The sequence below is a fragment of the Ptychodera flava genome, chromosome 8 (genome assembly GCF_041260155.1).
Source record: "Ptychodera flava strain L36383 chromosome 8, AS_Pfla_20210202, whole genome shotgun sequence".
In the NCBI taxonomy this organism is placed as follows: domain Eukaryota; kingdom Metazoa; phylum Hemichordata; class Enteropneusta; family Ptychoderidae; genus Ptychodera; species Ptychodera flava.
Genome location: NC_091935.1, coordinates 15,174,125 through 15,201,744, shown reverse-complemented (window position 1 = coordinate 15,201,744; position 27,620 = coordinate 15,174,125). Strand labels below are relative to the sequence as shown.

The window sequence follows — 27,620 nt, the reverse complement described above, 5'->3', positions numbered from 1 at the left end:
TCTCTGATTGGTCCAATGTCCCTATTCACAGCGACTTAGGGAGTCTATTTGTATTGCTTTAATTGTATTGGTAATATTCAGCTACCCAATGGATAACTGCTTCTTCAATGCTGCACAATAGCCCAATTTTTTCTCAAGAATTAAACCCCCAATTTTCCTTCTTGATTTTGAAAGAGAATGGTTGAAAGATTCCCTGAGAAAAGTTCGAGCAAAAGTTTAAATCCTTCACTTTCGAGATGCACACTACCTTAAGTGCCAATAACAAGTCACCGCTGATGACACAGTCCCCGCTCGCACCATTACTTGCGATGCACATGCACACTGCAATACAATGATTGTGGGCCAAGTTGAATGAAATCTGTTCAGGGATAGTTGAGTTATGGTTCAAAAACATGAAAAATCGTAACAAAATGGCCACCCGGCAACCATATTGGATAGTATTGCAAAATAAACTGACGTGCATATGTATGCCAGAGTACTTTATCCTTGCACACAGTTTGAAAAAAATTGGCTCAGGGATAACAGAGAAACGGCAGCTGACAGATGGAAGGACGCACGGACGGACGGATGGACGGAACCCAATCCATAAGTCCCCACTGGACTGCATCCGCAGGGACTAATAAACTACCCTCAGTAAAGCAAATATTTTTGATAAAGAAACACTTTATTCCAGACAGCAGCATGCACATTGAAAAACAATTGTTAATCGTGCACATGCACTACTCATCATACTCTACAATTTGCATATCATCATATTTTTCAACATCTAAATGTGTATCAAGTTCGATTGAAGTGGCAACCGGTGTTTGCACAGTTTTTAAAAAGTTTTAAAAACAACACGCTGACATGATAAAATGACTATCAAACAGGTTCCATGCATAATCATACACACACACATGAATTCACGTCCTACACGTTTGACACGAGGGTCAACACTGCATGGCTAGATTTCTTTTTGTCGTAGGCACTCAATGGCTATAAAAGTGTCTATTACCTGATCATACATATCTATTATCATATCATGGTTACAGCATCACATCAAACCACCGTGACAAAAGCTGAAATACAGTTGTCTTTCTCATTTTGATTTCTTCAGGAACTGCATCTTGCCTTTGATGAAAATTCTTAGAGAAATCTATGACGTTTGATTATCTCTGACGGCAATGTTCCTCTTCATCACAGAGATCAAAGTGATAAACTTTACGTACATTAATAGAATGTAATTAACAAAGAATGATATCAACAGAACACTTTCAAGTGAAGATTTCTAGCCTGTCATATCTGCAAAGAAAATACTTATCAAATAAAATTCTTATTTGTTTGTTGCCACATTATATCATTGGGCTTAACCCTTCCACCACTATGGTTTGGCCCAAACTTATTGTTATAAATGGTGATTTTGGACCTATATACAGGGAATTGGGGGTGAACAGGTTAAAAGTAACTTTTCAAATGTAAATGTGCAATTTATGCAACTTTCACCAGCAAACACATATATTACAGTCAGTGTGGTAATGGGGTTGTGACAAAGAAACGCTACAACTGCTGCACCTTGTCACCTACAACCTGCATATGCAGAGGGAAGTTTTTTGGCAGAAATTAAAAGGCAAAAAGTTCGTAAATGCATAGGGGATATGTACTTGATGTTCTCCCCCTCCCACTGGTTGATAATTGACACACGGCATGCCTGCAAAGACGTAGCCTATTACAGTATTTAGCTGTGTTTACTGCACAGCTGAAATAGCCACTACTATTCACCACCATATCCTTGAGTGAAATTCTGACAAAATAACAGGCGAAAATCGCATTATACTAAGGTTTGTGTATAACAAGGGTTTCCCATTGTCATATGAATGCCATAAGAAAAGAAAATACTTGCACCCCTTTTCATTATTAACTATACATGTATCAGAAAGCTTGAGAGTACAGTCACTTCACAAATTCTCACTTAAATACACTTTACAATGGAACCGGCCATGAAGCCAGTTTTCACAGCTTCTGGAAATGACAGCACATGCTGACAGAAATTATTGAAAGTTTAGAATCACAACCGGTAACACTGAATGTACAGCCCGACTAATGTGACATGTTTTGGATGTGTACACTTCCAATGCAGAGTGTTAAGGTCTTCTGCACACAATCAAAAATTTTCTACCAGCTGCATAAGAAGTAATTACACTTGTGGTATTTGCAATATTAACAAAAATACTGAATATCAAAGTTTGATTTTTACATTTCAGACTTGTCTATCTTACCCTCTACTTGCTACTCACTGTGGCAAATGACTCCAAATGACCAGTATCATGCATGCAGGTTCAAACAGTTGAACTTCTCTCTGTCTTACATATGTTTTCTGCCTTGTGGATTTTCATTTGACCTTTGACACGTTATTGAATTATGGGTGAGAACTGGACACCACTGACACGTCACTCTACAATTATTATTGCTATCCCATTTCACAGGTAAATACTTAAATCAGCAAAAAAGTTTATCTTTATGTGGCTTTCACACCACAGGGTCATGACCTCCCTCCATGTAGAGCCACTCATCGTCCTCGTCTAGTCATGCGGCCTGCTGAGACGGTTCGCAATTCTCCAGCAGCTCCAGCACCTGGGCGGCAGTTTCTCTCACTTTGATGTCAGTGGACGGGTCACTGAGAAGTGCCTTCAGCAATGGCAAGCCACCGTCCGACAGCAGTAATGGGCAGTACCGATCTTGAGGGCCAGAAATATACAAATGAAAAATAAAATTAGTGTGTATGTCACGTTTTGAAATTCACCTGAAGATTGTGGACAACAGTCAACTGTACTGTATGAATCACCATATTATCTGTTTCCAAATGACAAACTAACCTCTCAAATACACAACAGCAAAGCTACATTAATTTTTTGTTTCACTAAAAATTCCATCAGAAATCTACTCACAAACCTGATGTAGACTCTGTAACAAATCTCCCTGGATTCTTTGTCACACAGACAACTTAAGGTCACTCAAAGGGAAGTGGTCGTCGGAACTGTGTATGTGCAACTTTCTTGTATATAAACAATGTATTTCATGCACTGTATATAGATGCATCATGTCAGAATAGCTGCAACATTTAAATTTTATGAGGTACATTAAGACCAACATGTTTTAACTTTCATCAATCGCCAATGTAGGTTGGATACAGTGTTTATATTGGTTGTAGGGGTCCCTAGCGACCTTTGAATGCCGTTCCCACCACCACCGCCCTTTAAGGGACAGATATTCAGACTCTCAAATTTTTATCTTTTCTGATATGGGTTTATTTCAAAGCTCTTGGGGTAAGAAAAGTATTAACCATCTCAGTTTTCGAGAATGGAAAATTTTATTTTCCCCATAGAATTAACACAAGGATGGCAGCCATTTTGAATTTCAAACATCTATAAATGTTTAGGTAATTTGTTTCTCTGCTATCAAACTTTGCGCGGCGACCCCAAATTTTCATTCTTGATTTGGTAATGGAATGGTTGAAAGATTCCTTGAAGAAAGTTTCAGCAAAAGTTAAGTCTTTCACTTTCAAGGAGCATGCTACCTTAACACTCCCTATATACCCTGAAATTCAAAACCAAACCCCGTCTCTTTCGGTGAAGTAACTCTACTGAACTGACAGACTAAAGGGAGTCTTGAACTTACCATGTATGGTACAGACATACAGCATAGCCCAGACTGCCCACAGCTGGGCTGCTGGAGTGTCGGTACATCCCAAAAGTGGGAAAAACGGACGAAATGAGCGGTACGCCACAACGGTGCTGTCAGGAAGTTGCCAATTGTTCACAGTATCATACTGTAATACAGAACAATAAAATACAACATATCTTTTTATTCAACCACACTTAACACATATATATCCTAAACGCATTTAATTTGTGTTGATGTGTTGCCTACCTTACAACATAAACAAACCCTTGACTTCTAAATCTGTATCATTAAAGGACATTACTTTGCAAGTTTTGTAATATTTTAGAAATCAGTTGTAAACATGTTGAAAGAGAAATTAATAAACTTGAGAATGTACGCTGACATATGGACAAAGAGAGTTGAAAGTTTACTTAAAATATATTTATCTCCTAGGGGAAATAGTTTACAAGGGCTAATAGTCATTGTAAACTGTTTCCCCTAGAATTTCTCTAAATGCTGAAGATGTCGTAAACTCAACGTAAATATCAAACTGAATTCAACATTTTTGAAAAAAGATTATTCTATTGTCATGCACACTAAGTAATGCACTGTACATGTAGTGTTTCCTCTTTAACCTATATTGGACACAACTTTATATTTCTTGTTAAATAAATTATCACAAACGAAAACAGATAAAGAAAATGGTGGCAATTTCTGGAGTCTATCAAGGCTAATATGCTAATTGCTGACTGACAATTTCAGTTAACTTTTTTTTTGACCTAAACCAATATGCTAATTGTTATCAATGGTGATTGTTGACCTGTTTACAGAGAGTTGGGGTGAGCAGTATCAAGCAAATTTAAGCTTAGCATGTTGTATCATAAACTTAGGTCATATTTAACATGTCTTGAAGTTCATAATTCAGTTTCCTCTTGGCATAAAATGATTGCCAAACACAGTGAATTTGTCACTGCAGTTATAACAAACAAATCAAAATTTTGGCGAGACTTTCAATATCAAACACACAAATTTCTTCACATATTTTGTTTAATTATTTTGATGCCGCACACATTCATATCTTTCCCATAAATGAAAGGAACGACAACATAAAAAATTGTGATATTGAATTTTAATAGTAGGAGGTTGAAATTTTTCTTGAAAAGAGATGGTATAATACTTTCCAAGCTTTGTACAGATATTTGTGATGAAAGATACAAAATTGCAAGGAGACTAAACCTTGATTTCTATTAATTTAAGGTAGAATGCGCCTCAGGGACAGATATTTAGACTCTCAAAACTTTGCAATTCTTTTCTGACCTACCACATGTGGTATGAGAAAAATTTCCACTGTTTTAGTGTTTCAACAATCGAAAATTTTATTTTCCTCCATACAGTTAACATAGGAATGGTGGCCATTTTGAATTCTAAACATTGGTAAATCTTGGGAAATGTTTCTCTTGAACAAAAATTTGTATAGTGACCCCCGATTTTTATTTCTGATTTTGAAAGAGAATGGTGGAAATATTCCTCGAGAAAAGATTGAGCAAAAGTTTAAGTCTTTCACTTTTGAGGCACATACTCCTTGAAGATGAAGAGGAACCTACCAATTGACACACCAAATCCCGTCTTAGATCAAGCTGCAGGGGCCATGCCACAGTGCCATCACTGACAATATGAGCCACGACGCCGGCTGCAAAGTAACCCACTTCAATCTTGTTGCTTTTGAGCAGGCGGCTGAAAGAGAATATTGGGTACATATTTATACAATTGCTGAAGTGGACAGTTTCTGTATTAAGCCTCACTGGCTGAGTTTCCTTGTCTATCAGTCAAAATTATGAATGACTTCATTGCCTTCTGATGCACAAAATTGTACAGGCTATGTATCAAGTTTCCAATAAAATTAATTACACACACACACACACACACACACACACACACACACACACACACACACATATATATATATATATATATATATATATATATATATATATATATATATATATATATATATATATATATATATATATATATATATATATAGTTCCTGAGGCATTTACCACAGCTTAACAACTTAAAAGAAGAAAAAATTACACAATTGTACAGTGTGTGCCTATCTTCTCCAGTGAACTGCACATGGGTCCAACCATGTCCACGAAAACACAAAGGGTTGAACCACACATTGGGGTGAATGGGTCAGTTTCGTTGTTGTGGTGTTTATTATTAAAAATCAAAAATAGCCGTTGTTAACACCACCTACGACAGACAACAGAGTGCCAAGGACAGTGAAATTGCAATGGGTGGGGTTTGGAACTGGGAGACTAGAGTGATGGCAAGATTACACGAAATTGAGGAAGTATGGGGCAGGTCAGAGAATAGGAGACAAAAACCAGTGGTTGAAAGGACACAATAGCGGCACAATCTAGGAGGAAGTCAAGTCAAGTGACAGGAATATTGACAATTCTGACACTGCGTATTGGTATAGCTGCTTTGTTTCTTCAATGTAGTCAGTGTACGAGATTGGAATAGTGTGATAAGAACAAAAGAATGAAGGAAGTAGGGCGAATGGTGGAATACAGATAACAGAGGTGTTCGCGATTTGACACAGCATACGTTATTAATACAATATAATTTAAAAGTTGATTGAATTTTTGTTGACGACTTGATCTTCTGCAAAACACCAGACTCGATGATCTGTCAAAGAAACCTACCACAGATGGTGTATGAATTCTTCTTTCACCAGTCGGGCAGTTCTCAGCTCTTTCACTTCAGCTACGTTATTCTGAAAAACAAACAGGTAGCAAAGTAAAGACCATGTTATATCCATACCAAAATCAACTCTTAAAGGCCAGGGACTTGATACCCGGGATCAAGTTAATCCCGTTCACCTTTGACATTCACGGGCGGGATCGAATGTTTATGTCTTTGTAAATTACGGTCACAATTAGTGTGCACAGGAGGTTGTAAAAAGGCCAATGTGTTGACATGCAAACAACAGATTATACATAACTGAATATAACGGCGAGACTAGTACATTGAGAAACGTTTCATGAAGCGGCCCGCGATGCTTGTAGCAATAACAGGTGTACTTCAACAGTAATGACAAAGGTAAAGCATGGCGCCGCTGCAACTGACAGCATTATTACGTTCCGAATTCGGCCTACCCGGGGCCTGGGCACGGGATGCAACTGTACAATCGTTGCAGCTAAACGATAGCGTAGACGTGCCATTGCCAAGATACTCTGCTATTTCCGATCATTTTGTCTACAGAACTACTAAAAGTCCTCTCACTAAAAAAATAATTACGGTTTCAAATCGTTAAATTAATCTGAAATTAACACCGTGGTGCATTAATCTAGAAGCTTATTTACAGAAATAATAAAATGTAACATCACCGATCATAAGAAACGTAGTGTTGAAGAACATATTTCTTTGAACAGAAGACTACAGCGACTATTTTCTGTAAGTATAATATAACTTTAGCAAACTTGCGAATCAAGCATCTGAAGAGTATCTTCAACACTTTTGGTTTGTTCTACTCTTGTTATGAAATAAGTCAAATTTCGGGAAAGTATCAGTACATTTTCGATATCTGTGCAGCGCAAATGTGTAAACCGACACTGCATCCATCCATCCTATAGACCTTGATCAGTTCGTGAGTGCATAAACCACTTCTCTCTCTCTCTCTCTCTCTCTCTCTCTCTCTCTCTCTCTCTCTCTCTCTCTCTCTCTCTCTCGTCTAACCATTTGATGTTCTATTTTGCCGACATTTATTTAACGCTTCACGATCACCGCTCAATATTAATGTCGATTTCGATTTACGAAGTTTACCGGATAAACTTCGTAACTGGAGACATGTCCCAGCATGGAGCTAGTTATCACCATCGAAAGTCTGCTCCCGAATGGACGTATTTAAATGCACAGGTGACTTCTTGCGTAAAATATTGAATCGCAATATGAATTTCACCATAAGAAAGTCTAAGACTTTCAAACTAGTCGTACACACAACAATAAACATGGCAAATCAATGATACCGATGTATTTTTCCCTAGCGACCGCTGGTGAGAGAGACTCGCAGAAATTTTCCAACCTTATAAGTATTTAGCTTTGCCCCGTGTGCGGGTTACGTACATGTAAACTAATAACAAAAGTTTAGCATTTTCTGTAAATCGATAAGCCTTTCGAACACGAAAGATTCGGATATCTGAACCTCAACAGTAGCTACGCAGCTTGAAAGTTATCGTCCGACAGGACAGGAACATTGGTCAAAGCCAGATTTCGCATGGTAGCTTTGGAAACACGCTGTTCATTCTTAGAAAGCATGCAATGTACTGCGTACTGCTGATGCTCCCTTGGTCAGTGGACTGTTGCCGTCCCTACACACCGTCAATTGCCTAACGATCACAGGATTCAACCTAAATGAGTATTTAGGTTGCAGTCGTGGGCATATCGACTACGGGATCGATCGATCGAGCCGAAAATCGATCTATTTAGCAGACTACCAAGCTACAGAGAGCCTGTGCTTGCGGGTCTGCACTGCGGTCGCTCCATCTAATTACAATGCTGTGCCGTATCTAACATGTTGACATTGCAAACGTTTACAGATTCACACCTGTAGCGTCCTTTTTTGATCGACAGCTTTCAGACCTTTCTTAATGCCGCTTGCCACGCTAGTTGAAGACAAAGAGAAATACCTTCATCGATCAAAATCAGCCTTATTTATGCTCAAATCATAAAATTTTATAGATACATTCAATCATTAGACATTCATAGTTAGGTATAGGTGCATGGACGCCTAAGTTTCTTCGCCTGTGACCATTTTGGCATGGTTTTTACGGAGCGATCGAGCGTGACGCCACCCAAGCCACGCTTTGCATGAACTAACTCCAACAGGGGCAGCTAGCTATTTATACCCGGCCCTGGCCTTTAACCACATTCAACTGTTTTCATGGACCAGAGCAGTATTGGCAATTTTATGTGAGCAAAAGATGATGATATAGGAGATTATTGGGGTAACCATTGTCTCAATAGGTCAAAGGTCACCTACCATGAGGCCCAGCACTTTGGTTTGTAGGTTATCTTCATCAGGAAAAGCCTGAAAATACAGCGAAGGAAAAAATTACAGATGTGTCAAAATGAAATTTGACACAACAAATATGTAAGTTATCACACTTCTGTAGTTGTTTGAGAATTTGTTCCAAAATTTGCCACAGTGGCAGCGCTGATTTTTTGTGACTGAGGTTAAAGTCGGTGAGATTGTATACCAACCAAATACATAATAAAACACACATAATGGGAAGTATACTGTCTGGTACACTTCAGGTACACAGAATCCTGTTACATTCCTTTTACACCACCCCATGTCACACAATATAGCAGTTGAGTCAGAATCAATCTGTACTCCTGTCTCTGCCTTGCCATTCTTCTGGTCGCTTGCCGTAAAAGATCATATTCCATGGAAAAAAGGGGTGTGCATGTCAGTATGTCAAAGGCTATGCAGCAGAGAGAACGACTTACAGTACACGCAATTACATAAAATCTGGGAAAAATTTTATCATATACACACAACTAACAAGTTCTAACCAGCAGACTAGTTTCATTGCTTTACCTAAACAATTATGAGGAACCCTTCTGTGAAAAAAACTATCACCTGTCTGGCTTTTTGTCGCAATTTAAGAAGTACTGATACCGTGCTGTACAAAATTTGGAAAACTTCTCGAACAATTAATCCTCTTTCTCCCCAGTGGTATTAATTTCTATATTTGTCTATGGAGCCTTTTAGAAACAGGATTAACAAGTTCAACTACAAAAGTATGATAACATCTACATCAACTTTGCTGGTTCTTCTCTGTAATTAATCCTGTATCGGCACATTTGTAATCGCATTCACAGACGGGATGATTGCAGTGCCAGTCAAAACACATAAGTAACATTGAAATCAAGAAAAGCAAACACAAATGACAATCAGAAATGTGACCTTGGGGTCAGTTACTTAGAACACATAGTTCAAAACTGAAACACCAGAGATTTAACCATCTTAATATCTGTGCTTCTGCTCTCTCACACTGGCTTGGCTATTTGTATCTGTGCATAATCTGTAGGATTTTGTGATGCAATTGTTCTGTGCATTGGTGTGTGTGGTTACAAAGAATTTTTAATCCCACAATAGGCAAGAAGACCTATGAAAATCTACTAGAATAATGTCACTTTAACAACACTGCTGTGAAAGACACTGCCTACGTACATATGTCCTCTATAACTTCTATGAAGGTCAAAACACGAATAGCACAACCAATCACAGATCTTGTTTTAAGGAGAGGTCAAAGGGTGAACAGCCATGCTGTCAATACATAAATATTTTGAGCACTTCAGTCTTCAATCATGATACTTTGGTCTGACAGACAACATATTACCATTCCTCTGACCATAGAAATATGCTTTACATTCTCCTGTAAGGGTGAGAAAACATTGTTTTTCAGTCCCTCATCCAACGGGCATTAGCCTAATTACAGTCTTGAACTCACCATCCTCCAACAGTGAGTCCATTACTCTGGACCTATTTGGTCTTGAACCATGTCTTGAACTCACCATCCTCTGATAGTGAGTCCGTTACCCTAACCACTACTGGTCCACGGTGATCCTGTACATGATGAAAGAGAGCCATGATGAGTGGGACAATGGTGCCCTCTAACTTGCTGTTTTTTCTTACCTCAAGCATCTGAAGGAATATTTCCAATCCCTGTTCTTCTAGGAAGATTGAGCAGCTTGAGGGGCACTCATCAGTTAGATTCCACAACGCACTCAGAGTGAATTTCAGTGCATAGTCTACTTGTTTGGCTTCTATCTTCTCCTTGACGATCTGCAGCAATTTCTGTTAAAAGTATGTATGCTGTGAATAGCTATGCTATTGACACACTTGGAGAATGGTGTGTCCAAAGTCTGTTGCCATACTACTAGAGACTGTCACACAGTATTTGTGAGCATATTTGTGAGCATATACTGTACTGTATGTTATTTGTGCTGAGACATAAGTCAAGACTGGTGGCTATATTTTGGTATAATGTACTGCGAATAATCATTTAGAACAGGAATGTTTTCAAGATTTGCAATGCTTGACAAGATTCTTTGCTTCTGCATTGGAAGGGGTTGGATATTTTTTTTTGCAAACAAATACAATCATCAGATTTTTCCATGTAGCATTTTCTATCACAGGGACTTGCCTGCAGCAACTGCTTGCACTACAGTTTGCGGAGACATGAATTTCCTCGCACATTTCTCATTCAAACATGATTACATATATGCAGTACACGCATATGGCATCTCTCCTTGAGTACAAAAACGTAATATAACTAAATTTGAAACTACTATCTTGAAAGTAAAAAAAAATTGACTAATTGGCTATTAACGTACTTGCGTGCAATACAGAGATGGCTGAAATGTGTTCTTTTCAGGCAAACTGCAATATTTTGCATACTCACTCTAATATTAGACTGTGATGCCAGTGTTTCTATATCTTCAGAATTGATTTTCAAGGCGGCTTCTGAGAGTATGAAAACTGCCATGGTTCTCATGGGAGAGTCATCAAACGTATGCAAGCACTGCAGTGATAGTTGTGCTGTGAGGAACCGATCAAATTTCTCGAAAAAAAACAAAAACAACTCAAAAATTAACACCTTAAAATTCAGAAATCCAGTATCAATGAGGCTTTAACTTCAGTGATCGATTTGCAGCAATGAGTTATTAAGTGAAGACACACACAGCAAAAATCATGTGATCGCATGCAGATGTTTAAACAATGGAGTAATCCTGTGATAAAAACAGAGAGTAAGCATGAAGCAGAACAATACTGCAGACCTTTTAAATTCATGTTTTGAACTGGGAAATGAAGGAATTGATTTGGTGGACAGCTTACGAATGACTTCTGCCTCTTTTCATATTTGTTAAAGATATCCTGATGATAAACGTCAAACAAGGAAGGTTTTCCGGTGCCATCATATATTGAAGAGAGAGGTGGAAATCACAAAGACAAGCTGATGAACACATTACTTTAAAGCAGCAAGTTCATGACACTTCAGTGTCACTCAGTCATTTCATTTTTTTCTACATTTTAAGTGATTATTTTGAAGGATCGTGCACCCTTGTTTTAAATTGAAAATATGCTCTCTTTTCAAATAACACAGTGTTGATGAATATTAACTCTTTTAAAGGAATGCAGTAGTATCACGTCATGGTTGATCTGAGTTGACTTCAAAACTGCATGCATATATGGTGTGTAGCACTTACCACATCTCTGAGTACAGTGTCATTGTACAGAATCAACAAACAGTTCTTCTGTAGCTGTTAATGGTAAAAAGAAATTGTACATTTTGTCAGTTGATGTAAGTGGACAAAGCAGCTAGTATCACCTATCAACAAGTCATCGTTGATGACACAGTCCCCACTTGTTAATGGGTGCTTTGATTACAGGTTCTCAGAGAGGATAGAGTCCTCTTCATTAGGTCTGTTAAAATACTTTTGAATAAATTCGCTTGATACATGTCTGAGTTGTAGTTCAGGACATAAAAAAATCGTAATAAAATGGCCACATGGTGGCCATATTGGATCGAATCACAAAACAAATCAATGTGCATATGTATGACATAGGTCAATGTCCTTGTACCAACTTTGATTAAAATCGGTTGAAATATGCCTGAGTTATGGCTTTGTACATGAAAAAATCATAACAAAATGGCCGCACAGCACCGTATTGGATTGTATCACAAAACAAATTAACATGCATATGTATGACATTGGTCAATCTCCTTGTACCAACTTTGAATAAATTTGCTTGATACATGTCTGAGTTATGGTTCTGGACATGAAAAAACGTAATAAAACGGCCACACGGCGGCCATATTGGATCGTATCACAAAACAAGTCAATGTGCATGTGTATGACATAGGTCGATGTCCTTGTACCAAGTTTGAATAAAATTGGTTGAGATATGCCTGAGTTATGGCTCTGTTCATGAAAAAATCATAACAAAATGGCCGCACAGTGGCCATATTGGATCGTATCACAAAACAAATTGATGTGCATAGCTATGACATTGGTCAATGTCCTTGTACCAACTTTGAATAAAATCTGTACAAACATGCCTGAGTAATGGCTCTGTACATGAAAAAATCGTAATAAAATGGCCGCCTGGCGGCCATATTGGATCGTATCACAAAACAAATTAATGTGCATAGCTATGACATTGGTCAATGTCCTTGTACCAATTTTGAATAAAATCGGTTGGGATATGCCTGAGTTATGGTTCTGTACATAAAAAAATCGTAATAAAATGGCCGCCTGGCGGCCATATTGGATCGTATCACAAAAAGAATTGACGTGCATATCTATGACATTGGTCAATGTCCTTGTACCAACTTTGAATAAAATCAGTTGAAACATGCCTGAATTATGGCTCTGTACATGAAAAAATCATAATAAAATGGCCGCCTGGCAGCCATATTGGATCGTATCACAAAACAAATCGACGTGCATCTGCTGTGCTCTCGCTGTCGCTCGTAACGCTCGTAAATTACGAACAAAAATGAAAATTTACGAAAAAAAATGAATGTGTGATCGGCCATTTACGAACAATTTTGTTGTTTTTGAAGCATGATTTTCGTTTGAAAATATCAATCACATCTTGATTCTAGGCCGATGGTCGAATGCAAAATTTATCCTGTCTTTTTTGAAGCCGGATTTTCAGTTCAAAATAAAAATCGAGTCGCGATTGCCGGCCGATAATCGAACGCAAAAGTTATCTGGTTATCCTGCATCGCGCATGTACATGTACACAAGTCACATGGTTATTACCCTTTGACCGGCCTCCGGCTACATGAGCATGCATTGCGCTAAACGTTTCAAGATCCCCGTTCTGTACGCGCGATAGTAGTATGCTTTCATAGATCACGTGTATCAAGGCAGTTTCGAGATACCCTACATTGTCACGTGCTGTAAACTTTTTCATTAGCATCAAATTGAAAATGGCAGGCAGGGTCAGCGGGTCTCGGGGATCGAAGCGGACATCGACAGCGGTAAACACGCTAGATACATACTTCCCTGAGCTAAACAATAACAATGATAAGGAAAAACAAGCAAATCAGGAAACTACAGAGAAAAGAAGGAAGGTGGATCGAAGTAGCGCGAAGTTCTTGCCTGAGTGGAAGGTGAGTCGGTCGGTCATTTGATATGTTATTTGAGCTGGGTCACATGTTTTTTCCTCGCTTGGTGATCGAGTTTGCAAAATTTGAACGCATTAATCAAATCGGTTACATTTTTAAAAACTATTTCTATCCACGGCAAATTTAATTACCTAGTTTAGTTTTCCATTGATGATTATACAATTTAAAATGTTCAATTTTGTTCGTAATTTGTGAGCGACGGCGAGAGTACAGTAATGGAAAGTACTACTGTCAAAAAAAAAAAAATTACTTTCGGCAGCTCTTTGTGGGGGAAATTGGTTTCTCAAAACAAAACTAACGAGGACCCAAGATTCAGTCATGGGTCAGTCAAAAGTATTTCAAATGCTTTGATGAGCATCAGTCTAGTCGGGAGTCGGACACGGCCATTTATTCACATGTCAATGTGATAACACTCATCCCCTGAACTATACACTAGATGATGAACAATTTCACTTTCCCTCTCAAGGCATGTTTTCCGTGGCTAGAGTATGACCAAGACTCAAAACTTATGAGCTGTAAATGGTGCAAAAAGGCTGGGAATAGAAATTCATTTACTAGTCCTGGGTGCCCATATCTCCTGAAAGATTACTGCACAAAGCATGCCAGGATTGGTGACCATAAAGCTGCTGCTGATGCCCGAGTATACGCGCCTGCCTTTCAAGATGTGGTGTCAAATGCTTACTGCAAGGAAGAAGCCACTGTGAAGGCTGCCATGACCAATATTTACTACATGCCAAAGAAGAACTGTCCAAATGATCATTTCAGTGACCTGAACTGGCTGACCATAATGCAGGTAGGGTTTCTGCTGAAATTTTTCGGATTTTATGCATAGATTCAAAATTAAAATAAAGATTTCTCTTAAAATTTGTGTTTATGAAAACACTGTCAATTTTTCTCGCCTTTATAAAGTATACCCCAGTCATTTTTGTCAGATTTTTGCCAAAATTTTGATAAAAAAAGAGTAGCCAATCAAATATGATTTCCATTTGATCAAAAATTATCAATAAAATTACAGAAATATCATAAAATTAGTAAAATAAACTACTAAATTTTGAAAAATCACAGCATTCAAATGGTTAACCTGTCTTTGTATAACATGTCTTTAAAACATAAAAAAATCAGTCAGAAACATGATACAATTTTCATGTTTTCATTTTCTTATTCATAGGGTTGTGATGAGCTGAAGGGACTAAAGGTTGATGCACATACTAATTATGAGCACCCTAATTCCATCCACAGCTTCCAAGAAGCCATGAAACTGGTCATAGATGAGAAGATGGTATTGGAGCTTCTGCAGTCTGATTCTTTGCTGTACTGACTGATGAGATGGCAGATATAGCCATGGATAAAACTGTTATCATTTATTTAAGATACCTTGTACAAGGCACAATCAAAGTTAGATTTTTTGAGGTTGTAGGTTTAGATGGAACTTCAGCTGATGACATTTATAACACAATTGTCAGTGTTTTGGAGGGCAAGGGTTGGAAACTGAATAAAATGTGTGCTGTTGCCACAGATGGTGCCAGTGTTATGACAGGGAAGCACAAAGGTGTCACAACTTTACTGAAACAGGACAACCCATTTATTATCAGAACACACTGCATTGCTCATAGGCTTGCCCTTGCAGCTGCTCAAGCTTCACATGCTATACCATACCTTGACAATTTGGAGAGAAACTCAACCAAATTTACAATTACTTTCACTACTCAACCAAACACAAATCAAAACTGACCAAGATCTTCTCTGTGTTGAATATGGAATTAAGGAGACAATTTGTGCGTCCCTGTGATACCAGGTGGTTATCTGTTGGTGGAGCAGTTGATGCTGTTTTAGCTAATCTCAATCCTCTCATCATGTGTCTATCAGATGATGCCTACCCTAACACTGGGACTGGTGATGCCACTGCTGTTGGATTGTTTAAATATGTGACAACATACCAGTTTCTTGCAACTTTACATTTCATGTCAGATGTTTTAAAACAACTGAATTTCCTGAGTAAGACATTCCAAAAGTCTGACAGTGATTGTTCAATTGTGTACTCACATGTTACAGCTAAAAGTGACACTTTCAAAAATATGAAAGTAAATGCTGGTCAGAGATTACTTGAGTTTCTGAATATGGTACCCAATGAACCAGATGAAACTGGTAAATTTTACCTGAAGATGTTTGAGGTAGGCAAACCTGTTCAGCCATCATTTGTTCTCACTCTCAGAAGGGCAGAGGGTATTGCTATCAGTGACAATCAAAACTACAGGAAGTGGTTTCAGAGTAGCAGGGAAAAGTACATAGATAAATTAGTATCAAACCTCAGTGACAGATTTGATGATCTTGGTCTGCTTGGTGCATTCAAAATTTTTTTACCAAGTAATTATCCACCAACTTCTAGTGAGGAGTTCAAAACATATGGTGAACAGGAGATAGATGCATTGTGTGAGCACTATGGTTGTGAAAGAAATGGCAAAGATGGTAGAATTTGTAAACCAGTGATTGATTCTTCTGCCTTGAAGGATGAATGGCCTGATGTTAAAGGTATATTGTCTTGCAACTATAGAGGCATGCCCTATCAGGCAACTTGGCAGCAGATACTGAACATGAATGTTTTGAGCTCTTATCCCAATGTGTCCATACTAGCAAAAATTAGTCTTATCATACCAGTCAGTACAGCAGACTGTGAGAGGGGGTTTTCCCGTTATAATTTGATCAAAACAAAACTCAGGGCATCCCTAAAAGTATCATCTGTCAGTTGCCTGATGACTCTGGCTATAGAGGCTCCCCCTTTGAGAGACATGAATACTTTCAACTTTCACAGGGCTTTCCAAATATGGGGTATGAAAAACAGGAGACTGATGTACAATGTTCAGTCTAGAGGTACAACTGCTGATGATGTTGGTGATCATGACCTGATGTGTAGATTACTCAATAATATTCAAAGGTTGGCTAAAATGGCACACTGTTTGGGTGAGGATATCCCTGAGGATGAAACTTAGAACAGTTGAATTGTATCATGACTAATGTATTCTGTAGTTTTATTGAGTTTTGCAAATGTGTTCAGCATTAATAACAGAATAAATGTGTGAAAAAGCATGAAGTGTTTGTCAATTTTTGTATGTCTGTCTGATTAGGTAACTGAAATGATCATTTGGGCAGTTCTTCTTTGCCATGTAGTAAATGTTGGTCATGGCAGCCTTCACAGTGGCTTCTTCCTTGCAGTAAGCATCTTGAGAAGCAGGAGTAATACTTGGGCACCAGCAGCATGCTTTGTACAAATATTTTAGTATTTGTGTCTTGATCATACTCAAGCCACAGGAAGCACACCTTGAAAGGGAAAGTGTGAAATTGTTAGTTTATAACTTCTATGTAATTTCCAAATGATGAAATATGGAGTGACAGTATTGGTTTGTAAAAATCGGGGGGGGGGGGGGGGGGGGGGGGGGGGGGGGCTGTAATTGTACTTACTAATTTTTTTCAACCTAAATTCGTAAATTTACTAACAGTTTTGAAAAGCCAGGGAGAGCACAGATCTGTATTATATATGAACTAATCCTTGTACCAAGTTTGAATGAAATCGCTTCAGGCATCTCTGAGATATCTGCGTGAACGGACGCACGCACGCACGGACGGACGCACGCACGCACATACGCATGGACATGACCAAACCTATAAGTCCCCACGGACACCAACACTAACACAGAAGCATCATGTGAGGGCGCTGTGCAAACTCCACACAGCAAAGTGACAATGCTCAACAAAAATGAAGTCACAATGTTCATCCTGCAGCAAGTGAGAAGAGCTTGCTTATTCAGGTTGTGTTTCTTGTAAAAAGCAAATACAGCATGACTTTCTCAGTACCAAAAAAATCATAAGAGAGAAAAGGAGTTACTATACAAATTAAAAAATTAAAAGAAATCGTGGAAGTGATAGTCCTGTCTGTATTCTTAGGTACTCTGTGGCATTGCACTTTTTGACCTTTTACCCAAGTCTTTCAAATTCAGTATTCACATCCAACGGATTTTACCACTTGAAAACAATTTCTCATATCTTTCAATATCATCATTGGTGTTCATTAAAGGCACTGATACACAGGGGCATAATGCTTTTGTCTTTGCTGCTACTGAATTCAGATTAGCAGCATCACATTACAACAGAAAGTAGTTTAAAGATTATTGAGTCTGTGTGTGCTGTACTACTTACTTGTTGACTGTATGGAAATGTACGCATGGCAGCCAGTGTTAAGTGGACCAGTTCAGCAAGTATCGATACGTGCAATTGATTTGCCAAGGTTCCTCTGGCCATGTTGAACATTGTTGCACTGCAGGAAAGTAAGGAGCATGTATAAGTAAGGTATTGAGGGGGTTCAAGAGGGGTGGGGGAGGGGGAGAGAATATTTTGGCAAGCTCACTGTATGATGACTTCAGCCATCAGAATCTTCTGAATAAAGTAGAGGATGCAAATAAACTAGAACATGCAAGCTTTGCTTTTTATTTGAAATGAATTTCATATTTTTTACCTCAACAAAATAAAGAAAAGGTACTGTTACATTCCCCTGCACCAAAATATAACATCTTTTAAAACTACTGAGCCCATCAAATATACATAATATGCATTAATAAACACAGCAAAACATGAAACTTTTGAATTAATCTGCATGATCTAAAACACTTTGAAGCAACAAAACAGCATACAAATACAGTAATTTCAATTTCCAAAGAAAAAATACAGGTAGGTTTGATTCAGTGATCACCTTACAAACTTGTGTCACAAAAAAATTGTTTTGTTTCTTGTTTGTTTATTGAAAACAATGCATTCTACGGTGGTTGCTGTCATGCTTACCTGCCTGCCATTTGAATGCCAAGGTGTGATGGAAAATTCCTCAAAGCTCCAAATATTGCCTGCAGGAACAATCATTTGAAATTTCAGTCAGTAAATAGTGGCATGCACAAATGACAGAAAAGTTTGATCTATATATCAGTGTTTAAAATGCATATCTCAACTTTTACCGTAAAACATCATGGCTAACATTTTATGTGAAACGTCACCAGGGTGAATCGATATAGGCATGAGTTCATGACAGATGTTAAAGAAGTATTCGCCTTGAAAGTGAAAGGAAAAGTTCTGCTCAAACTTTCCTCAAAGAATCTTTCAACTCTACTTTTTTAAAATCAGGGGGTTCAGCATGCAAATTTAGTCCTCAAGAAACAATTAACCACGATTTACTGATATTTGAAATTCAAAATGGCCACCATCTCTGTGTTAACTCTACGGATAAAATTAAACTTTTGATTTTCAAAAAACTAAGATGGTAAAAGTTTTTCTATTCAAAGGGCTTCACAATGGGCCCCTACAAGTGGTAGATCAGAAGAGAATCGTAAGAGTTTGAGAGGCCAAATAAGTGTCTTCAAGGCGTGTTCTACCTTCATTACTGTTCACCTTGCCAAAGCATCACCACTGTACTTATCAAGATCAACACTAAAGCACAAAACTATTGTGAAGTAGACCGAGCGCAGAAATGCACTGGCAGCTTTCTAGGTTACTGGTTTTACCTACTTTTAGAACACTGGGGTGAACTTCATCAATGCCCTGCGTGAAGTTAAAGAGGCTGAAGAGGGCTTTGTGTGAGTAATTAGCCCTGCCGTTGTATCGAATCAATGCTTCACATAGCTGAGGCTGTGTTGCATCCCCTGTGATCTGTAGAGAGATTGTGAAGACATGATGGTGAGGGTTGCAGTGGATTATTTCAAGCGGACTGTACATTTTGTAACACAGTTAACATTTGGCAATATCAAGTCAACCCCTTCACCACTGAAAAAGAATTACAACCCGACTGATTTTGACTTGACATCTTGACAGATATATCCAACATTGTGCCTGGAAATCTTCATACAAAACTGTCATGTTAACCCTTTGAGAGCCGTAATTTTTCCCATCAAAATTTTAGTGCAAAATTTTACTTTTATGAATTTTTCTGTATTTTTTTTTATAATTCTGAACAAAATCGACATCACATTTCAACGACTACAGATTTTTATCAAAATTTTGGCAAAAATCTGAAAAAATTGAATGGGGTGTATTTTGTAATGGCGACATAAATTGACTTTGGTGCTCATAGGGTTAATGAGTTTTTTTGTCGTAGCTCTTATGCTATAATGGCTCTTGGAAGAGTACTGATACCAAACTGTGCAGGCACAGTAGAGCGTTAGATAGGTATCCACCTGGAAAGATATCCAGACCAGTAAGCTGGTAAACGTTACAGGTTATATCTGTAATTTCTAAACCCATTTTACCCTGTTTTTCCTCTGTACATCAACCAAGTCATACAGAGGAAAGCAGAAACTTCATCTTATTTTTCAAATCATCAAATTTTAGAAAAAGGACCGAGCTATATATAACAGTGAAAATTATCTCAGATAACATTATGTCTGAAACTACAAACAATTTGTCAAATTTGTTTCAGATTGAAAATATTTACCAACCTTTAGATCAGACCTGAATTCTGAACATTCCTCATCTGCTAGGTAGTCTGCTTGGCATAAATTAGTCAACATTAATCCAATAAAGTTTAAATCAGGATGGTTCTGGAGAAATGTTCTCAAGACTTCCTCTTCCACACAGTCCCATCCGGACAAATCCAGAGATGTAATGTTTGGTAGGCAGGATGGCATGTTCAGGAAACTGTTTATGTTCTTTTGTAGGAAAGGGTCCCCGACGGTGAGAGCAGTGTCGTTGTTTGCTCGCCTCGAGATATCTAGGTGTCTGAGTTGCATCATACCAGTCAAGTGATCGAACATGTCCGAGCTGAACTTGACATCGGCCATGGTCAGGGATTTCAACCTCCCTTTGCAGTATTCTAACATTCTGATGCTGTCAACGTGTGTCAGTGAGATGTCCAAACTCTCCAACATGGGCAGTTTGCTGACCAGCACTTCCAGGACATTGCTGTCCACCTCCGTCTTGCTAATATTCAGATGCAACAACGACTGTAAATTGGACCAAAGCTGCGAGATGTGCTCCGCCTCCCGGAAGTTCACGAATGGGTTCACGCCGCAACAGTTGAGGACCTGCAAGTTTTTCAAAGTCCATTCCCCGAGGGATTCGAGAATATTATTCCCGCTGATTGTCCTCATGATTCCCGATATGTCCAGGTCAATCAGCTTGTGCTTCTTGAGATAGCAAAGCCCCAGTGGTGTTATGAGGGCGTTTTTCAAATATGCCCGCCGAAGACTTGTCTTCTTTGGGTCTGAAAAGAGACTGAAGCAGCAGTCATCTAGTAGTTTCTTCTCCACGACACTTTTCAAGAGGCCATCTGCCAGGTCAGGATGGAGAGAAAAATCTTGGCACTTGAATCGCATCTGCGCGTGCACGCCATTGTTGTCAACGGTCACTTCTTCACATAGTTCACGTAAATGATCGGTTATGAAGTCCATACAGATGTGCTGTAGTCTTGCTGGTGATGCCCTCGCAAACATTTTGAAAAAGACTTTCTTTTTCTGTCACCTGTGGAAAATTAAGAAACAATTAAGGTATAATGTACGTCGGGGACAGATATTCGGACTCTCAAACTTTAAAAATTCTTTTCTGATATTTCACTTGTTGGACTCATTTTAAAGCTCTTGGTGTAAAAAAAATTCTTTTCGGAAATCTGAAATTTTAGTTTTCTTCATAGACTTGACACAGGGGTGGTGGCCATTTTGAATTTCAAATTTTCAAATATTGGTAAATCTTGGGTAATTTGTTTCTCTACTACCAAAGTTTGCACAGTGACCCCTGATTTTTATTCTTGATTTTGAAAGAGAATGGTTGAAAGATTCATTCAGGAAAGTTTCAGCAAAAGTTTAAGTCTGTCACTTTCGAAGCACAATACAACTTTAACGGAACAAGAGGATGTCAATCGCTGAAAAATGAGTTTAAATTTTCTACCAGAACACATGCTCACATATAAGTGACAATGAATGCAATTTTTACCTGATAATTGTATCTGTCTATGTTGCCACCACCCTGAATGCGAATTAAACTTTCCCATGTACAACAAATGAGTAGTTAAGGCTGTTGTCAAATGAATATATAATTTATAATTTGAATATACAATGAACTTTTGACCTCTTATGTATACTCCAGAGGGCAAAAGTTCAAATTCAAGAAGAAACTGCCAACGGTTAATGGAAAGAATTCTTGAAAATGTTCTTATTGACGAGATAAATTGAGCAGGAGAAGAGAGTGAGTCATAGTTAATCAGTGATAAAGTAGGTTAATTTATTCAGACTACTATATTTCATAATGTGTGTGCAAAACCAGCGATATCGATCAGTGTCATAATAAACTACCGAGAAAGCCTATGGATTGGCTTGCAGCGGTCTGTAGCGATGACCCCTGACCTGAGCACAATTGATACACCACAGCACCATTTGTGTATTCACAGCTAATGATGCGGCTATTCACATGCCATCAGACTCAGAGTTGGGAAATGATAGAAAATAATAAGGTAGGCCACTTGATATGGAAGTGGGGAGGGAAGATTGTCGGAAGAAAATAACACCATCAACAGTGTTTAATAACATGGACATACAACATGATACAGCAGAATCCATAGTAAGTGTTCCTACAATGGAAAGTTAGAACAAAAATATGTCAGAGGTTTTACATTGTTTTCTCAGTCATTGTTAAAGTTTGTGTATCTCACCTCTTTGTTTTAACATATTTTTCTATAAGTGGCCTGGGCTGAGGAAGTAATTGTTCACAAAATAGAATGAAATTAAAAACTAAAAAAATAAATATATGTAGAATGCACCTCGCGGACAGATATTCAGTCTCTCACACTTTTACAATACTCTTTTTGGTGCACCACGTGTACATGCGTGTGGGGGTTCGTTTTGATGCTCGTGAAAATCAAAAATTTAATTCTAGCCATACGATTTCAAAACAGTTTTCAACAGAAATGTTTAACGTTTCCTTACAGAAAGTTTGAGCAAAAGTTTAAGTCAAGCTTTCAACAAGTACATTAATTGTCTTCTGACCACCTACAGTAATTATGGAGGGAGGGCAGAAATGATGTTGGCCATTTAATCATCAGCATCATTTTTCAGAAAACTGTAGTAAGTTCACCTTTTTTAAAGCTAACTTTGGGGAGGGCCATTCTTGCAGGAGGTAAGAGGTAGTTGACAGCAAAGTCACTCCTACTGTCGATGCTGAAAGGAATGAACCAACGTAAAGTTGGCGTCATCCTCATCCTCATCCTCAGCCTCAGGTGACCTTTCTAGCTGACGCTGAAAATGACGCTACTCAGCGTCAGCTTCAGCGTCATATCCGAATATTGCCGAAGTTGCGCTACCCGATGACGGATAAATGATAAAATTCACCCAAAACTTAAGAAAATAACAACTCCATTCTTTCTCAACTTTCTTTTGAATCGTAAAACTGGTCCGCAGGTAATATTTTATCGTTAGAATGTCTCATACAGACCAGTTTTTTGGAAATGTTCGTAATTTTCAGTCGGAGCTCCGTGGATATGTTTGTTGGTATCCTCTCAACTCTTGCGTCAAGATTTTCCAAAAATTGTTGCAAAAAAAAGTATACGTGGTCCGAAATGTTTAAAAATCGCCACCATGAGAGGCGATATGAAAGCCCTATTTATTCAGAGGACATATAAAACAATTAACTGGTATAAACTATGACTTGAGGCCTGAAAAGTCAAAGTATTAAACATACCAACCTTTGAACTTTAAGGAAATAAGGGCTAAGAATGTTGCGTTATAACTACATTGTGAGAAACGGATATTAAGAGGAGAGGTTTCTAAATATTATGAAATATATACCCCACTGTGTTTTGATTAACATTTACAGTGATATGAAACTTGGAGCACATTTTTAAAGCCGTTTTTACACTTATCATTCCATCACACGCATTCGGGAATAATCGGATCTGACGCCGGTGAAGCTGACGCTGTAGCGTCATCCTCATCCTCATTTTCGCGTGACCCCTGAGGCTGAGGATGAGGATGAGGATGACGCCAACTTTACGTTGGTAAGGAATGACAGATGTTTTACAACATCGTAAAAGGGGAGGGGTCACGTTTCAGGAAAGGGGACATGGGGAGGATCGCATTTTGGATCACCGCCATGCCCCAATTTCCCTGGCCAAGTAGTCATCACCGACGGGTCTCTTGACCGTACTTGGTGTACCTCAAAATGAGACAGAGAGCTGTTTCATTTTCCCTCAGCGCGGGCGTATTTCTACCTACTCATGCTACTCAGAGTCGTGAAGCGATCACATCCGGGTTGCGATCGCGTGAATGTTGTGCAATGAGAGTTTTTGAAACTCGCCTTGTGCCTGTCAAATGTAATTACGCATCGAGGACAATCTTGGTGGATTGTTGGAACAAATGCATGCACTTATGTAAGAACTAGGAGATGTTTTGAGTAACGTTCAGCGGCGAAAAAAGTCCACAACCTCAGTTTCTGGCGGGGCCCTTACTCGGCATACAATGATTCATGGATACGCTTGAGACACCTCGAGCCGCAATATATCTTTTATAGAGTAAACTGCTACTATTCTGCAGCAAATCACATACATAAAGAATATTAGACATCGGACTTTACCTGTCCACAAAAAGAACGAAAAATTCGCTGTTTTGGATCGCTAAATCCCGATTTATACACCTAAATGGACTGTACGGTTCTTGTCCGGCCTGCCATCTTGTATGCTTCACAATGCAACCGCAAGAGGGCGCTAAACATTGTTGCCAGCCAGCTGATGTCTTATTGACAGATGGTAATATACAGGGGGGGGGGGGGGGGGGGGGGTGTAGCTTCTTGATTTGGTGTAGATCATGTTTCGAATGAAGTCATTTATTCTACTGATTACAGATGAATGACAGTAGAGCCTTGGATTGATTCATTAGAATTTGCATTCCGCATTTAATAACCATATAGCAGGAAATAATTATGCCATAGGGTATATGTACGGTTATGTTGAATGAGGGCTTTCCCCTACATTTACCAACAATTGAACAGGTGGTAGATCATATTGCTGGGAAGATTTAGTGGTTGTCTATAGGGTAGAAATCTAACATTTGATGCCATTATACTGCCCCTTGAATGCTCAAGCAATCAAAAGTTGCAACACGTCATATTGACCGGAATATTCATGATTGGCTGACAATTATGGAAGAAGTGGACACACTGAATCAGGATTTATATATATAATGGTATTATCAATAAATGTAGATGTCTATTCATTGTTGCTAGAACATTACAATATACAGGTAAAAGCTGTCTGTAACGTAGTCACGCCAGCAGAAATTGTAATTTGTATGTATTTTTATGCATGGGAAGTACACATACCTCTTAATAATAGAAATTGCTCATTAGCATAAATAGACAAAGCCTGATGGAGGGTACAACTAAAGGAAGGCAGTCTATTTAGCAATTTCAGAAGAGAATTTTGGATATTTTTAAGGTATGATAAAACATTAAAATTATATACAATATGTTAATGTGATATTATATAACTTCAGTACATCTAAAACATTATTAAAATTACACACAACATGTAAGAAAGTATAAATGGTATTTGAAGGGACACACAAAATGGAATCATTGCATTAGATCATCCTGGGTAAAATATTGTTGACATGTAAAAATAATGAGTAATGGGAATAAATAGTAATATAATCCATACCTCAGATACCAGTTGATGAAGAAAGTTTAACTATGCAGGATCAATCCATAGTTTTTTTTTTAGCGAGTGTTTTGATGGAAAAACTGAAAGATCATTCTTAGATGAAAGTAACAATTGCTGCTCATTTCCAGATGGAAATTATTTGTAACATATCATGAATATGTAAACACTGACGTATGCCTACCTTGATAGAACAAATATTTAGTAAAGATCAAACACTGAATCCAACGACGAAAATTCAAAATGTTGGCCCTATGCAGACACAGTACAAACCTGGATATCAAGATTTAAAGTTTCCTGAGATGATGACAAAATCTAGAGTATTGTAGTATTCAGCTGTTCTATTACTGTAACAAATTGTAAACTCATTTAGAGAGCCTGGAACCAGGATTATGCTTTTTATTACGGCTGCTGACGATGCATGAATCATACAGATGATTGACCAAATTAAAGTCATGTTGGTCAGCATGCAGCTAGTCTAATTAGAAAGTTTGCAAATTTATGATTGCCTTGTAGATTCTGAGTCAGACTATGCAGATTTGCTAAAATCATAATGACATTGGAAAATAGTGATTTTGGGTGTGCAAAAATATTCTGGTCTGATGGACTTTAGATATCCAATATTTCACCAGCTGGTTTGTACAGGATCTCAAAGACATTACTTAATTCAAGTTTTGCTTCTTTCTCCTACATGCAAAGAATCATATGTAGTTACATTCAAGTTGTCGAGTTTCGGCTTTTGTAGAAAAGTGACAAGTTGTTCTCTAGATTTGAAATTTGTAGTACAGACAAAAATCTTTATAATACAGTTGGTTAATTTCAATAATTGGACTGCAGTTCCACGGACACCACACACTATGAGGAATTCCAAGAGGAAAACCATTTGATTTCTAGGGGGAGGGGCTGGAGGATTTTTGGATGAAAAAAATTTCGGCAGGTGACGAAAAACAAATTGATCAAAAAATGTCTTAATGTCCAGTAATGACAGAAAATGGAGAAAAAAAAATGCAGTCATACCCATTTCTTCTACCCCCCTCGATTCAAATGGTTCCTTCCAAAAACCACTTGTCCAAGAGTGCTCAATTTTTCAGGAAAAGCACCCCGGGATGATGTCCCTTTCAAATTTCTGCATTTCTTACATTGTCTTGCATGGAAAGTGTTAAAATTAACTATTTGTATCAGAGGACTGTGCAATCAACGTACACTTCTACTTACCCAGGTGGCACTGTGACACACTGTCTCTTGGATTTGGGTTGAAAGTATAATTATCACATCGCAGCCAGCATACAAAATTAACGGTCTTGCAGTCTGTGACAATTTTCCCCCAGGACAAATATTTTGTTACGGAATATCATTGAGACTTTATATGCCTTTGTTTTTTGTTATGCACTATTAAAGGTGTTAGATTAAGGTGCTTTTCAAGGAATTGTAATTGTCGCACAGTACATTTTGAATGGAGACTCAGAAAAATATCGCTGACACGGATTTTAAGGGTATTGTTAAGGCTTGTCAATGCATAAATTTCAACTTGATATCATGCAGCATGTTTGCTAAAGGGAGGAAAAACTAATTTTTGGAAGGTTCACCAAAACATTTGTCACGTGACTATTATGCAAATAATGACTGTGTACTGTGCAGAGTCGGATTTCCCAATATCAGGGCTTTCAGAAAGTATATACTTTATTGTTTGGGACTTCTATAGCTGTGAAAATAATAAAAATCTGAAAGTGTCTATAAGGTCTGTAGCTACACTGTACTAGAAGAAAACCTTGGATTTGACCTGTCATGCTGAGGCAACACAAGGCAGCAACTGTCTAAACTGGCCTCATCTCTTGTCAGACCAACTTTCAATCCACAGCTGTGTGCATTATTTGTTATTTTAGAAATGCAACACCAAGTTGGACGAAAATTTGGCTGATGAGAATTTTTTATTTGAGGGTCATGTAGGTGTAATTCGGTTCACTGAATTTTCTTTTGGTGTCGGTAGAATCAGTGACTGCATAAAGTAGTGTTGTCGCGGTAAAGTGCTGAGGAGTTTCCTTGCAACGTTACTGTTGTGAGCTTAATCCTGGGATGAACCCACTGAAACAATAGCC

At 38.2% G+C, this 27,620-nt stretch overlaps 1 protein-coding gene across 1 annotated transcript; it reads right to left on the bottom strand.

Moving 5' to 3' along the window:
• Window positions 1-643: 643 nt before the first annotated feature.
• Window positions 644-24,564, bottom strand: LOC139138595 (protein zyg-11 homolog B-like). The gene is made up of 13 exons (XM_070707030.1): window positions 24,444-24,564; window positions 20,324-21,344; window positions 19,398-19,538; window positions 18,684-18,742; window positions 18,045-18,162; window positions 11,923-11,976; window positions 11,118-11,276; window positions 10,349-10,510; window positions 8,687-8,734; window positions 6,351-6,421; window positions 5,244-5,373; window positions 3,655-3,805; window positions 644-2,714 (listed from the first exon to the last, which is right to left on the bottom strand). The coding sequence occupies exons 2-13, from the start codon at window positions 21,314-21,316 to the stop codon at window positions 2,563-2,565; spliced, it is 2,238 nt and encodes a 745-aa protein (XP_070563131.1). The 5' UTR covers window positions 21,317-21,344; window positions 24,444-24,564; the 3' UTR covers window positions 644-2,562.
• Between the last annotated feature and the right edge of the window lie 3,056 nt (window positions 24,565-27,620).